The sequence below is a fragment of the Triturus cristatus genome, chromosome 4_1, assembly GCF_964204655.1.
Source record: "Triturus cristatus chromosome 4_1, aTriCri1.1, whole genome shotgun sequence".
Taxonomy (NCBI): domain Eukaryota; kingdom Metazoa; phylum Chordata; class Amphibia; order Caudata; family Salamandridae; genus Triturus; species Triturus cristatus.
Window position 1 is genome coordinate 539,326,523 of NC_140585.1, and position 15,474 is coordinate 539,341,996.

At 44.7% G+C, this 15,474-nt stretch overlaps 1 protein-coding gene across 37 annotated transcripts in view; it reads left to right on the forward strand.

The window, feature by feature from the left end:
• The window catches only part of PPFIBP1 (PPFIB scaffold protein 1), a 1,024,139-nt gene that overhangs the window by 135,875 nt on the left and 872,790 nt on the right, over positions 1-15,474 (forward strand). For all 37 annotated transcript variants that reach the window (XM_085652838.1, XM_085652839.1, XM_085652808.1 and 34 more), the window contains exon 2: positions 14,772-14,859. In XM_085652838.1, coding sequence (XP_085508964.1) covers positions 14,796-14,859 — 64 coding nt within the window. In that variant the 5' untranslated portion in view covers positions 14,772-14,795. The remainder of the gene's footprint in view (positions 1-14,771; positions 14,860-15,474) is intronic.

Here is a 15,474-nt window from a genome sequence, read left to right on the forward strand (position 1 = left end):
CACGACAGCGTTCGACCAGGTCTCTCTCCCTCACCATAGCGGCGAGCGGCATAAGAAGTGGGTTTCCCGTTCCACTGCTTCCCTGAATTCGGTAAGGAGCGTTAAACGTTGCCCAAAATCGGACAGTTTTGGGAGGATGAACAGTTCTCTCTAATGTTTGCAATTGCTGCTCAATGCGGGCCAAAGATGCTCTAAGGTCTTTCAACACACCTGCATGCTTGGAAATGCATGCTCCCCGCATGTAGGCCTTAAAGGCCTCCCAGAGAACGGCCCAGGTATCAACTGAACCAGTGTTAAGATCAAAGTAATCCTCTATCGTCTCTTATTTCTGCATCGAAGACGTCATCTTTGAGGGCTTGGCCTGGGAATCACCACTGCCGTTCACAGCCCTCTGGTCTGGGAACATGCACTTTCACTACTGGGGAGTGGTCGGAGTAAGTTCTGAGAAGTGTTATGGAATCCCTGTACCAGAGGCTCAGACCTGGGGAGGTCAGCCAGTAATCTAACCTGGTCCAGGTATCATATTGGGCCGAGTAGTGAGTGTAAGTGGCGGCTGTCGGGTTGCGCGTCTCCAAATATTTAGCAATTTCAGAGTCGCACAATTCCAACCGCGCTCGGCGTGTGCTCGGCTTTGTAACAGGGGAGGAGGAGGAACAATCTAATGCGGGGTTTGGTAGCAGGTTGAAATCGCCTCCCATAAATATGTAGTCTGCATCCAGTCGCAAGACTTGCGGATGTAAGTCATGGAAGTACTCGAGGCAGTCCGTGTTGGGCGCATAGAGACTCACTAATGCCACGCTGTGTCCCATCAGCCTCCCCACTACTATTGTGTAGCGGCCTTCCCCATCAAAGTAAGTTTTATGTAAGTGAAAGGGGAGCCACTTGTGGATTAATATCCTAGTGCCCCTTGCATATGTGCTATAGTTAGAAAAATACCGGTGCGGACCCCAGCTCGATGCAAAGTGAGTGACGTCCGCTTTGGGCAAGTGAGTTTCCTGTAAAAATGCCTCATCAATTTGCTGTTGTTGCAAATAGTGTAATCAGTGTTTCCCTTTTTTAGTGTTGTTGAGGCCTCTAATATTCCAAGTAACCAGTGACACGTCAGAGTGATTAGGTAAATTAGTTATCGTTGCCATCTGAACAACTGTTGAACGAGTACTGCAGTGACGTCATGGTAAGAAAGTTCTCATGCATCAGTGAGCCAGCTGATAAACAAGTTATTGTGAACAAATCTGTAGAAAACCCCACCCCGCCTCGTGAACCCCAACTTGAGGAACCGTCCCCAACAAACAATAACCAAATGTGTCCTGTAAACATCCTAGTTGCATATGCTAATGTGAGGTAGGATACGTTCTAATCAAATAATACCTTTAACATGCTATACACACAGGGGGGAGGCAATGCCCCGACAGTACCCAGCATTGTAATATTTTAACTGAACATAGTAGTTATCCTATCTCAAATTATATGAAACACTCTAAGCTGAACAGCAGCAATACAGAACCTGGTAATAGGTTTATTCGGTGGAGAAGAGTTCTACACTAGCGACGAAGCCGCTGTGAGGAGGGGAAGAGCCATGCCCCACTGCTTTCTGTTGACTGCCATTGTTCTTGTAGCTTCTACAGAATTCCTGCACAGCAATAGGGATATCGAAAATGCGAGATCTGCCCTCCACATCCACTCGAAGGCGCGCCGGGTTTAGCATACTGTATTTAGGTCCCAAATTTCCAAGAGTGGCTTTCACTCGTTGTGTTTTCGCCGTGCATCCTGTACTAATGCAGTGAAGTCCGGGAACAGAGCAACAGTCGATCCCTGTCAAATGATCTCGCCCCGCCCTCTGGCAAGGTGTAGGGCTGTGTCCCTGTCTCAGAAATTCATGATGCGTGCAATTATGGGCCTAGGTGGGCAGCCAGGGTTGGGGCGAGGGCCTAAGGAGCGATGCCCATGCTCAACAACAAAGACTGGAGTGAAAGCATCTTTACCAAATAGGTTGGTTAGCAGATCGAAGCGCCCGTGTTGGTCGATTCAGGGACCCCAAGTATGCGGATGTTACGCCTACTGCGCGCTTCCAAATCTTCGTTCTTGATGGCTACATCCTTGAGAACTTTCTCCATATGGTCCAAGTGCTTGGTGGACTGGGCTGTCCCGTCCTCTAAATATGAGACCCTCCCTTCTACAGTGTCCAGCCTCTTATCTTGAACTTCAATCTTGGCCCCCAAACTTTCCAGACTTTTTTTTGTAGGGCGTCAAACCGGCCATCCAGTACCCTGAAGCCGGCTCTTAAATCTAGTAGAAGGGAAGCTTGGGTTGCTGCAGGGTCGACGGGAGGAGCTGCTTCTTGACCGCCATGTTGGAGCTGGATTCCTGCGCTTTCTCTATAGCTTTCCCGAATGGTAAAGCCCTTTGCTTAGGGTCTTTTTGGCCCATGCTGTCCTGCATGTGCGCTGTGGTTGGGGCCAGCAGTGAAAAGCAGCGCAGAGGTGGTGCAGCACAGTGACAATCCCTGGCTCTGAGGGGCTGATGGTGGAAACTGAGCTGTTGAATCTTATGCCCCCTCAGTACAGCCTGCTGGTGAATGTAGGAGAGGAACAGAGGGTCTAATTGCTGGATTGAGTTTCTGCTGTTTGCTACTCTGTCAGGTGGGGCAGTGCAGGGTGAGTCACTCCCTGCACTGGATTGGGTGAGGACAGCGGACCATAAATGTGCCCAGGCGCAACTCCCCCACGTGCTCTGGTGCTAGCTATTCGGCAGACAATCTCCGCATTGCCATGGGGTCAATTAATGAGCGTTTCAACCACGTGCTGCTCCAATTCACACTCTCTGCTCCCAGGGCGGTGCCTTGTTGTCAAGCTGGCGGCCAGGCCTTCAGGTGCTGCGCTCCCCCACCCTGCAGGCCTGTGCCTGCAGCTGGCTGGCTGCTTCCCAGGCTCTCCCGCGGTCCTTATTATCACAGGGCCTCCAGGAGAGGCACTGGCCATGCCCGCTCACTCCAGCCGGGACGGGTCGGGTCGGAGGAGCACAGAGAAATGGCAGCAGCGGGGGGTGGGGGGGAGACGCGCACTCACCTCGCTTGCGGCAAAATCGGGACCCAGCACCCAAGCTCCTGTGTCTCGGCGGCTCTTACTCGAGCCTGAGAGTAGACTAGGCGGTTCTCCAGGCCGCGTGGCGTGGCCACGGCTGGCTCCTCTTGCCTGCTGGATCGTGGCTCAGCGCAGTTGGTTCATGACGGTTGCAATAGCTATTAACTGCTCCGTTGAATCCCCCTAGCACTGGGAGCATGTGGGTCTGCTTACCGCTGCATTTTTCTGTGGATTACTGGAGATCAGAGGCAATTGCTGGGGTAGTCTGGCAGGGCTTCAGTGCTGCACAGCCATCTTGGTGGGAAGCCTGCCCACACCCCTCCCTCCACCCCTCCCTTATTTTTATCTTTAGATTGAAGCCTGCCAGACAGCTAAACTGTCTTATTTGCTAAAAACATCTTCGTGACATTCAGAAAACTTCCTTGGGAATGTATTCAGCCCTTTGCTTATTCTTGGCTTTGATTTTTGTAACTCACATTTGCTTGCTTTCTATTTGCTGGCTTTATTTGTTTGTCCAGCTTGAGTTTGTCCCTCCCCAAGAGCATACCCTGTTTACTGTATTCCTTAACCGTTTCTCCCTTTCTGTAAACAGGCCTTTAAATCTTGTTCTTATCTTTTCACATTTGCTGTGCATGCAAAGACAGAGGTCAAATGTTAGGCTCAGTTTTTCGAGGGAGTTTGATGTTTACTTATCTTTCTCTAACTTTAAAGTGAAAGGATTTATTTGACAATCTTGCTGTGCAAGAGAGGCATTTTTCCAGACACCACAACATTTAAAGACCTGTAACTGAACTGTGCAGGTTTTTAAGAATGTCAGAATGAGGGAAGCACAAATGAAGCATATTTTTTGGAGTTCCTAAGTGTGGTGGAAACAAATATTTTAATACGATCAAAGTGAATCAATCAGTAAAACTGTTTGCTTGTGTACATGCAATGGTCATTTCAATAGAAAATGTTTTATCTGTAACGGTAGTGCGCCACCACACCATGCATATTCCACTTTACACCGCTGCACTCTATTCTGTAAATCTCCACTCCACTTCACTCAATGCCTCTGTACTGTGCACCACTCTACTTTATGCCACTGCAATCTATGCCAATCTATTGTATGCCACTCTAATCTTCTCTGCAACACTACACTATAATCGGCTCTACATCATGGCACTCTGCCACTGCACACTATCCTGCGCCACTCCACTCTGCGCCACTCCACTCTGCACCACTCCACACCACTCTACACCACAACCTTCTACAGCACTCCATGCCACTCTACACCCTTCCACGCCAATCTACTCTGCACCACTCCACAACACGGCACTCTACTCCAATACACTACACTGTACCACTCCACTCTACACTGCACTCTATGCCACTCTACTCTGTACCGCTCCACTTTGTGCCAATCCACTCTACTCTACTCTAATATGCTGTGCACCACTCCACTCTACTCCGTACCACTCCACTCTACTCCGTACCACTCCACTCTACTCTGTACCACTCCACTCTACTCTGTACCACTCCACTCTACTCTGTACCACTCTACTCTAAACCACTACACGCCACTCTACTCTATTCCACTGCACTCTACGCTATTCCACTGCACTCTACTCCACTGCCCTTTACACCAATGCTCTCTACTTCCCTTTACTTAAAACCAATGCACTCTACGCTTCTGCACTCCACACCAATCTACTCTGCACCATGCATTCTATGCCACTCTACTGGACTGCAACACTCTACGCCGCTGCACTCTACACCAATGCTTTCTACTCCACTCTACACTACACCACTGCACTCTACGACACTCTACTCTGCAACACTCCTCTCTATACCACTGCTCTGTACGCCCCTGTACTCTACTCTGCACCATTCTATGCCACTCTACTGCACTGTACGCCACTCTACTCTGGAGAAGCGAATAAAAAGCTGGGAACATCAGGGCCTCGTTCTCATCCAAAAATTTCCAGCCACTCACGGAATTAAAATAAGAACAGACACTAGAAGGGAGCCATAGTTCAATACTGAATTGAGAGATCAAAAGAGAAGGATCGCAAGAGCGGTGTGTCTACAAGCCGTGGCGGCAAGAATGGGTAGGAAAATAGATAATGGTAAACTGAAGGAAATGCAGAACAATTACAAGAAGATGCTGAGGCAAGCAAAAACAGTGTATAAAGAAACAATCTGGCCAAAACTTTTGTGGGCAAGTAAACAGCAGGGAATTCCGGGGCATCATAAATTATCTGACAATGGGTTCAAGGCTGCAACAAGAAGCAGGAATCGGAGAAGAAATATGGATTCAACATGTGCAAAACATTTACAGCAGCAAGATGCATAAAAAATGAGCTATGGCGTCAACGGCCTTAGAATCGCCTCAAAATCAACTAGTAGATGAAGAAAAAATCACCAACCAGCCCCAGGCAGTACATAAAGAACCAGGACTTGGGATAGGTAGCAACAAATCAAATAACCTGATCGACACCGAGCAACTAAGAGGAATAATAAAACAACTAAATGGATGGGGCGGCTGGTCCAAACGGGCTTCCCAATGCGCTCCTCAAACACGCCCCAGATTTCTGGGCAGATTACCTTTATGCCTCTTTTTAATGAGATTTACAGCCAGAACAACGTCCCCAAATCCTGGAAAGGCAATATAATTCACCCAATATTCAAACAAGGAGACCACAGTAAGCCTGGAAACTACAGATTGATATCCTTGCTCGACGTAGAGGCCAAACTCTACGCATCATGTCTCCTAGGTCATCTGCAAGATTGGATGGATGAAAAGAACATAATCCCTAAATTCCAAACTAGTTTTAGGTCAGGGATGGGCACCACAACAAATCTGGCTACCTTGGCACTGTTAACTGAAAAAGCAACAAAGAAGAAAACTCTGTTGTATGCACGTTTCGTCGAGCTGAAGTCCGCGTTCGACAGAGTGAGCAGAGATCGTCTCTGGGAAAAATTAAAAGCATGGGGGTTACCAAGTAAATTATTGGACGCAATAATAGTCTTATATAGTGAAACCTGGGTAAAAGTGAAATTAGGCGATGGGAGAAGTGCAACCGCCAGTATTCACACGCAGCAAGGTCTAAAACAAGGCTGCGTCCTAGCTCCTAGCCTATTTAACTTGTTCCTTGTAGACATCATTAAATATATGCATGCAGATGATTGTCATCCGCCAAACTTGGCCAAAGAGCCAATTCCCTTTTTAGGTCTCCCCTACGCACTGCACATGCGCTGTATAGGAGGACCTTTAGCCGTTGTTCTGCTCTTTTTCGAAGCTCATACTCGTGCTTGTGGCGGCATGCAACTTGCGGAAGCGTGCAGGGGCGCGCCACCAGCACGCGTATGTGCTTAGAAAAAGAGCAGACTGCTGTCCCAAGCGCGCGCGCCTCTCTCCTTGGTTGCTTATTAGATGAGAGGCGGCAGGACAGACTGACTTCACGAGCACTTGTTTGTTTTTGTTGGCAGGTCTCCGTACAGCACATTAGTTCATGTATCTGCTTTCAGTGTATTTTCCGGCCTGCAATCGCTATTTCCTTCTTAATTTCACACAACCGAGTGAGGTCTGTGCTGGGGTGTGTCCTCCCCTTATAAGCGGTGCAGCTGGAGGCGGTGAACCGACTACTATGAAACCGAAAATACTTGTTTTCACTACGTTGCCACGTAGTACACAGTCTAAGATGTGAGATGTTGGCATGTATTTATATATAGCGCTTACTACCCCTGAAAAGGCGTTGTGGTTGCTCTTACTCCTTTCTTGTGCACCCTTTGATCTTGGGCTGCTCAATTTATCATGGCGTGCTTCTGGCAAATCAAGCTGCACTGCTGTCCCTCAGAGGCTCAGTGAGCCAAGCATTGACTGCTGACACGTGCTGATCGGCAAATAATGTGTTCAAAACCTTACAAGGCTCACTCTCCCTTCCTCCTTCCATCCTTGCAAGTCCGATAAAATGAGGACAATTCAATTTGGTAAACTTCTCGCTCACCTGTTAATTACAGTGCTTAGAAACGGCCATTACAGTGTTCTGGCCAGACTGAAGTCCGTATATAAATTACCACATCATCCACGTCAAGTGATACATTTCATAGAAAAATCAGAACTTTCATACACTGTATGCCATGTAGTCCATTGAGGAACAGCAGCAAATCGTGTGGCCAGACCAATGGGATCTGATGACTCCACATCAGAAGCAACAACGTGGCCTTGCAGGCTACTGTGCTCTGGCTCCAAGAATGCGCCTGGGCAGGCATGGCGGGTTTGGACTTGTTTTCATGGGGAGGTCCCGTCATCTTGAAAGGGAAACCCCGGTCCGCGCCTCAGAAATGCAGCTAAACTCCACCGCCGATATCTTTCCTCCACTTAGGACCCGTAACAAGGCGGGATGTTCTCTGCCCAGCATTTACTCCCCTCAGCAATACCGCTGGCAGCAATATTCCCAAGAGGGAGGGAGGCAGAATACTCCTGGGAATTGGGGGAATAAAAAGTGGTAATCTGTGTTTTCGCACGGATTTCCACATGCTTTGGCTTGGTATTGCTCCATGAGATTTTGGTAGCTTTCAGCATCCGAAGTCTCTGCGCAAAATACTCCGAAGTGGCAGAGCTGCATAAATTCTTCTAACCCCAGCTCCCAGCAGACTCAGGAATATCACTGGATACGTTTTGAAACCCTTGGAATTCTCCACATATCAATTATTGAAACCTACTGCTGATAAGCTGGAGCTTTTCAAACTTCATGATAAGTGTGTTTTTTCTGGTCTTGCCTAAGACAGTGCCTGCGCTGTCAGTTGCGAGGACCATTGCTTACTTTCAGAGGGCTTAGAGCTTCCCCAGTTGCTTACCATTGGTTGGCTTCTTTGTCATTCTCACTTTCTTGCTTCTTATTTGTCACTTGTGAGGACTTCCCTTCCTCTTCTTCTGTTTGTCCCTCCCCTGAAGCATAGATGCATTACTGTATTCTTACACTTGAACAATTTTCTCATTTTATATCATAGTATAACATTCTCCTTTTACGGTTGGCAGCTTAACCCAATTAAACAAGTACCAATCATGTACATTTGTTGATCTCCTTCCCTCAAACCCACCCTAATCCCCTACCTTCTTTTACTCTTTGAACATTTCTTCCACCCATCCTCCCTATATAATTAGTTGAGACCCAACCCTCCTTCCTTTTTCTATCGCTTACTTATTCCCTAGTTCCTCTCTTCCTTATTGGCCTCCTTAATCCCTCTTACTACTTTCCTTCCTACCTTGCTTACCTTCCTTCATTCCTAACCCTCCTTCCTTTTCCCACTCTTCATTACTCCAACCATCTCTTCCCCCTTCCTCGATTCCTCCTTCCCTCAAACTCTTCCTTCCTATGTACTTCCACTGTCCCATCTGCCTATCTTCCTCTCTACCGCTCTGTCTTTCTTCATTACCTCCTTTCCTCCTTCTTGCCCTTCTTAATCCCTCTTCACTCCTCAATCCTATACCTTCACCTTATTTCCTAAACCTTAATTTCAACTCCACTTATTCCAGTCACTCATATCTTGCCGGGGAACAACCTTTACAACGCGGTTAGTACAACGCGTGCCGTTACATCTCATTCGTTACAATGAACGCGATGTAACCACGCTATGCCATTACAACGCAAGTCTTTACATCGACTTGCGCTAGATGGCGTGCTAACATTACAAATAGTGTAGTTTACTATCCCAACACCTTCCCTACTGTTAAGTGGACTGGCGTTGGAATAGTAAATTACACTTTTCTAATGTTAGCACGCCATCTAGTGCAAGTCGAGGTAAAGACTTTCGTTGTAATGGCATAGCGTGGTTACATCCGTTCGTTGTAACGAATGCGATGTAACGGCACGCGTTGTAAACACTCGCGTTGTAACATCATACATCCTATCTTGCCTTGCCGCCTTTCACCAAGTCCTTTAATTGTTCTTCTTGCTTTCTCTCTTATCCTTTTTTCCTCTTTCTCTCCCTCACTCCGTCCCTCACCCTTCCTCAAATCCTCGCCATCGTTCCTCCCTTCTCTTAATTCCTTCCCCCTTTCTTCCTATCCTTCCCTTATCTCTCTATCACATTGCTCCTTCACTCGTCACACTCACACAGTTCCATGCCACACAATTCAACTCCACACATTTCCATTCCACACCACATAATTCACCAACAAACCCCATGATTCAACTCAACACAATTACATAACACCACATACATCCAATCCAACCCACATAATTCCACATCATGCTACAAAATTCAACAGCACACCGCACAATTAAACTCCACTACATACCACTCTACACCACAAAATACCATTGCACATAATTGCGCTCCATCACGCTCAGTCCCTCTCCACATAATTCCAATACGCTCAATACCATGTAATTACTATCCACATATTTCAAATATGTACCATGCCACATTAATTCCCCTACACAAATCTACTCCACACCACACAATTCCACGCCACACAACTCCTTAACTAACAATTACAATCCAACTCACATAATTACACTACACACCACATACTTGCACTCCATAACACATAGGTAAAAGACATTATCATTTACAACGCCGATAGCTCTAACTCAAGCAAATGCCAAAGCTTTTGCATTCCTTTTTGGTTCAATAGGTCTCGCCTTTGGGACCTTATAAGTGCTTAGTTATCCAGCACAATATCCTTGGTGCAACAACATCAAGTGTTGCATGGCTAAACACTTATAAGATCCCAAAGGCGAGACCTATTGGCTATGACAATGCTTGTTACAGTATGCAGATGATATTGTGGTGTTGAGCCAAAGCCCAATTGGATTACAAAGAGCAATAACCAACTTTGTGACTTATTTGGACCAGGAAAACTTGAAACTAAACAAAGAGAAAACCAAGGTGGTACGCCTAGTAGACCCTAGAAAAAGAAAGTTCAAATGGCTCGTAAAAGGGGCAATTGTAGAAGAGCAAGCTTCCTACAAATACCTCCGCATCAAATTGGGGCAGGGTTCAACATACAAGGATCACAAATCTGATGTAAAAGCAAAAGTGCAATCGTTAATTTTCGCACATAGACTACTGTACAAAAAATTGGGCTGCCCGAACCATAACGACCTCTTAAAAGTGATGGCAGCCCAAATTCTTCCCACACGGTCATATGGCCTAGTCACTTGGTGCGGCAAGGAAGCTAACTTGTTAAACGAACTTTAGACTAAGGTTTACAAGGCTGTTTTCATCCTACCCAAGTGTGCCTCCCCAGCTCAGGTCCGACTGGAATTCGGCCTGCAGAATCAGAAATTTCGGGGCATGAATTGCTTTGTGAAGCTATGCCAAAAGTTTCGCTCATCTGAGCTTGGCTCATTGAATAGTCTTTGCTGGGAAGAAATTAGTAACCAGATGGATCAAGAAACACCAAACTCATGGGGAACGCACCTGATAATATCTTTGTCAGAGCTTGAAATACAAATAGCATGGGACAGGATGATAGACCAAGCAACCTTCAGTATATCGGTTAATGATGCAGCAAATTAGAAAAAAGCAATTTCCAAACGTCAGCATGGGTAGACTGTGATTAACTCTTACACGTCTTTAAAGCCCCAACCTTACTTAGTAGCTCATTTCAGCGTTTTGTTAAAAAAGAGCTTTATTGATTACCGGTTGGGCATGCACGAATCGAAAGACCTACAGCCATCTTGGAAAAGCAGCAAACAAACAGCGCACTGTCGATTATGTGGCTTTCTTAATGAAACATTTTCTCATCTGCTATGCGCATGTCCTGCAGTTATGGATTTGAGGAGACTGCTTTTAAAACCCATTTTTAATGAACTGAACATTTGCACTTGCAGGCAAGCCTTGATACGCTGGATGGAAGGGTCTTCCATAATCTTGTCCGGTAGAGGTGTAACATTTTTGGCAGAAGTAAGGAAACTTTTACGGCAGGGCGAGCCAGAGGAAAAACCAAAATCATGATCAATGCCGACATGGGTTTAGTCCAATAACTGCAGCAGCTCACATGGCCACGTAACAAGTAAAATAAATGGCTAACCTAGCATGGGACAATTTGAACTGTAGAACTTATTGTGAAAACAGTTTTAAATTTATATGTAAAGTTTTACACTTTTTCCAAGCATATCTTACTTCAATAGGGCTAGTAAATTTAACTTCATTTAACTAACTCAGTTGCGTAAGCTCTTTTAAAACAGTGAACGAAGATGGTTCCCGCTTTGAATCCATATTACGCTATTTTGCCACTCTGAAGGTTTATCAAGGAAAAGTAACCATTTTTCAAATTATAACTTCATGATGATGGCTCAGCACTTGCACTTTAGTCAACAAGTTATGCGCATCTTCAATGTTGTTCATATTTAAAAAATTGTATATTCATTTGTTATTAGGTGGTGATTTAGTTGGAGGTTTTTACCATTTTTGTATGATAAGAAATGTTTTAATATTGTAAATTGTAACGATTTTAAGTAATCGCATACAATAAACTATGATTGATCCCTCTACTCTGTATCACTCCACACCACTGCACTCTATGCCACTCTAGTCTACTCTGTGCCATTGTACTATATGCCACTCCCCTCTACGACACGCCCCTCTACGACACGCCCCTCTACGACACGCCCCTCTACGACACGCCCCTCTACGACACGCCCCTCTACGACACGCCCCTCTACGACACGCCCCTCTACGACACGCCCCTCTACGACACGCCCCTCTACGACACGCCCCTCTACGACACGCCCCTCTACGACACGCCCCTCTACGACACGCCCCTCTACGACCCGCCCCTCTACGACCCGCCACACTCCTCCATGCCAGACTTTTAGCCATGCTGAACAGCAGCCACATTGGTAAAGCAAATAGCACTTGCATGGGTGAGACCTATTGGATTGGCTAAGACTTGTTTGGAAATTAAAGCCACTCAGTCTAGGCATTGATTGGTAATGGGTTTTTGTCATGTGTTTTAGTTTCCTGTAGACTTTATTCCAAGGCAAGGTTGCTCAAAGTACTAGAAGATAGGATAGGATTTCTGCTAAAGCTAGTATGAGATACAAGTAAAACTGTTTCTCTTTTCTGAGATCATCTTCACTGACTTCTGCCATCACAATTTTAGTTTTCCAGTTGGGAGCACAACATAACCCCCTTCAAAGGTGGGGAATGGCTATTGCCTGACTCCAGTACATATTGTTTGGGATCAATAACAAGCTTTCATGTTTTTGTCACGTGTGCAGGTTGACCTAATCCATGCAGCATAAACCATTTGACAGTTACATTGCATGGTTGTGAAAAAGAGGAAGGCCTGAAGAGAAGACTTGTATGGGCAAGCGCTGTTAGGAAATGCAGTGAGCAATCCGTTCAACTTGCTTTACTGACAGTGATTCTATGTAGTATTGCAAAATATTACTTTGTGACTGTTCATAGTGCCCCTAGCCTGTTGCCTTAATAGTATTCAAATCCATAGAAAAGAAACCAAGCAAGACTGATGATTGTTTGCTTTCGAAATAAAATGTAGCCACAAATAACTTGCAACACTAAAACAGAGGATGGTTGTAGAGCATTTTGTTGACCTATTACGCAGTGTGTTTGCTTTAAAAATATAATGTTCTCAAAAAATGATTGCACCTTGGACAAACAGTTAAATTATAAACCGCTTTGGTAACATTTGCTGCCGTTTTTAAGGACCACTTTATTTGTCATTTCTTTAATGTATAATTTAAAACGTTTCATGCATACCAATATTAAAAAGAAACCAAAGCCAAGAACAAAGAGTAAAACCCTAATGGGCACTATAAACGCGCTTACCCATTATTAAAGTCACATAAGTCAACTTGCAGGTCTGACCTTGCACGATGCATATTTACAACTGTAAATAATTAACACAAGTTTACAAAAGGTAGGTCTGCAACAATTGTTGGTTTCCAGGCAGACGCCTAACAAAACATTTGGGGATTCTGTTTTTGCAGGAACAAATATACAAAGGTATATCTTCTCAGTCAGTGCAAATTCACTAGTTGAAACTTTTACTTTTTTTTCTTTTCTTCTCCAGGGAAAAATTGTTTACCCACGTATGAAGAAACTCTTTCCCCTACACCCACTTTTCCCCCTTATTTAGATGGGGGTGGGATTGTCCCTTTCCGTCATGGAAGTTTTACTCCTATTCTTGTCAAGCGTACATGAACTACCTTTTCTGGGATGGGAAGGAGCTAAAGAGGAGCTAGAGAATACTCTTAAATATGTAAGTGATTGTGCACAAACTCACTGGGTATACCATCCCCCAAACTACCCTTTTCCAACAATTGGGTATTTCCCGCCCCCTGCCTCCCCATTCAGTAGGCGCAGAACCAAAGGTAGGTGTTTTACTAGTCTCCATAATCCCCAAAACGCTACTTATGTTGAATTGAAATAACCTCAAGCGAACATTAAACAAACCACTCATTGCTAACCTGGCAGGCAGCTAGTTGGGAACCCAGTTATCTACCGACTGTTTGGTAGTAACTGTTTGGTGAAGCAAACTCGAAGTGTGCCCTATGTTTTTCCAAAAACGCACCTAAAAGTGATAAGATTGTGTGGGATTGTTCTTCCAGTTTATATGTAGGCAAGAGATGGTTTGTAAAAAGTACACTTTACATTCCAAAACTGCAACAATATGGTGATATGATGTTAGTTTCATCATTTGTAAATGATGTCATGATGACGAGAATGATTTTATGAGGATTAGCAGAAGTTGTGAGTCGAGTGTCTTTTCGCTTAGGAGGCTTTCAGGGGGTGTGGTAGGAAGCAGCTATAATCTTATTATAGTTAGTGTGACTTGAAAGAAAGCTAGTTTGGAGCGAATAATGGCTTGATCGATGCAGATCTTATTGTATTGCTTCACAAATCATTAGGACTGCATGTGATGCAACTGACTTCAAAGAGTGTTGGTTACAGTTGTGAAACTGAGAGGCATGCATCAACTGCAAAAGTGAAGATAGTTACTGAAAGTAGGAGAATTGGAAATTAACAGGTCTCCGTTTGTATAGGTCTCCCCTTCCTTCAATCCTGTAAGATGGCATACCTGATGTACCATATAAAGTACAACCAGGATCCAAAGACCAGACTTAGCTCTGTGAGTGTCAAGAGCGCAGGCTCCTGGCGTCCAATTGTGGCAAATGCACAACAGTCATGTGCAGAGGTAGAATTCTAGAATGTCTTTAGCAAGAAAGCATCTTTTCAATCAATCAATCAATCAAGGGTTTGTTAAACCTAAGTACTCACCCAAAAGCGTCTCAAGGCGCTGTGAGCGGTGTGGGGGATGCTCGCAGCTCCTGGATGTTCACGGAGATTTGTCGAAGAGCCAGGTCTTGAGGTCCTTCAAGAACTTGGGGTGCTGATGTCTGTCGGAGGTGGAGAGGGAGGGGGATCCATGCCTTGGCTGTGCGAAATGAGAAGGTACGCCCTCCAGTACTGGTCTTCTTGATGACTTGATGAGCAGTACTGTAGCAAGGGAGAGCTGGGCTGAGCGGAGGGATCTTTGGGGTGCGTGGAACGAGAGGCGGTCGTTCATGTAGGCAGGTCTGGTGTTGTGGATGTCTTTGTGGGTGTGGTTGCAATAAGTATTTTGTTACGTCAATTTTCCTATTAAAGGGTATGTTTATGTACACACTTCTCTGACAAAGTGCTGGACTTGTCAATATAATTTATATATATCTTATTTCGTTGTTACAGTGACCGCTTTGGAAAGTCAACATAATGATGAGTGACGCAAGTGACATGCTGGCAGCTGCTTTGGAACAGATGGATGGCATCATAGCAGGTAAAAGACTGCTATTTTTAAAATGTGTTTCCCATACATTAATGTTGGCTTTAAAAGGTGTTTATATTTAGTTTCTAATATATTATTTAGTCTATTAAAAATGTATTCATACTCCATGGTCAATAATAACCTTATAATACATGGGACTCTGCAAACCCTGTATAAATATAAGCCTCAAAGTTCATTATTATGGGAGACTAGTGAAGTACCAAGTCGCTGATTATAAAGAAAAGATGTTGAGGTGATAAGCAAGTCCGGTCACGGAGCAGCTGTTCAAAGCAGCGAAATTTAAACTTTTTTTTTTCTTCTGCTCTATATAGAACATGATTATTTTTTGCATTTCTTAAATATTTAAAGAAAAGTGGGAATCTTTATGCGTGTTTTTACTGCAGATTTAAAAAAAAACTAAACAAAACCTTACTTCTGTTGAACTGTTTCTAATATATTTGGCAGCAAATACCTAACAAGATTTTGATGCATTTAATTTTGCACTACTGGTTCTATTTGTATTCTTCCTGTTTTCAAACACGCTTTGTCTTTCTGAAAGAGCTACACACCAAGATTTTAAGTGGCTTGTGGGAAAGATGATGGTGTGACGATGTTTTATATGGGATA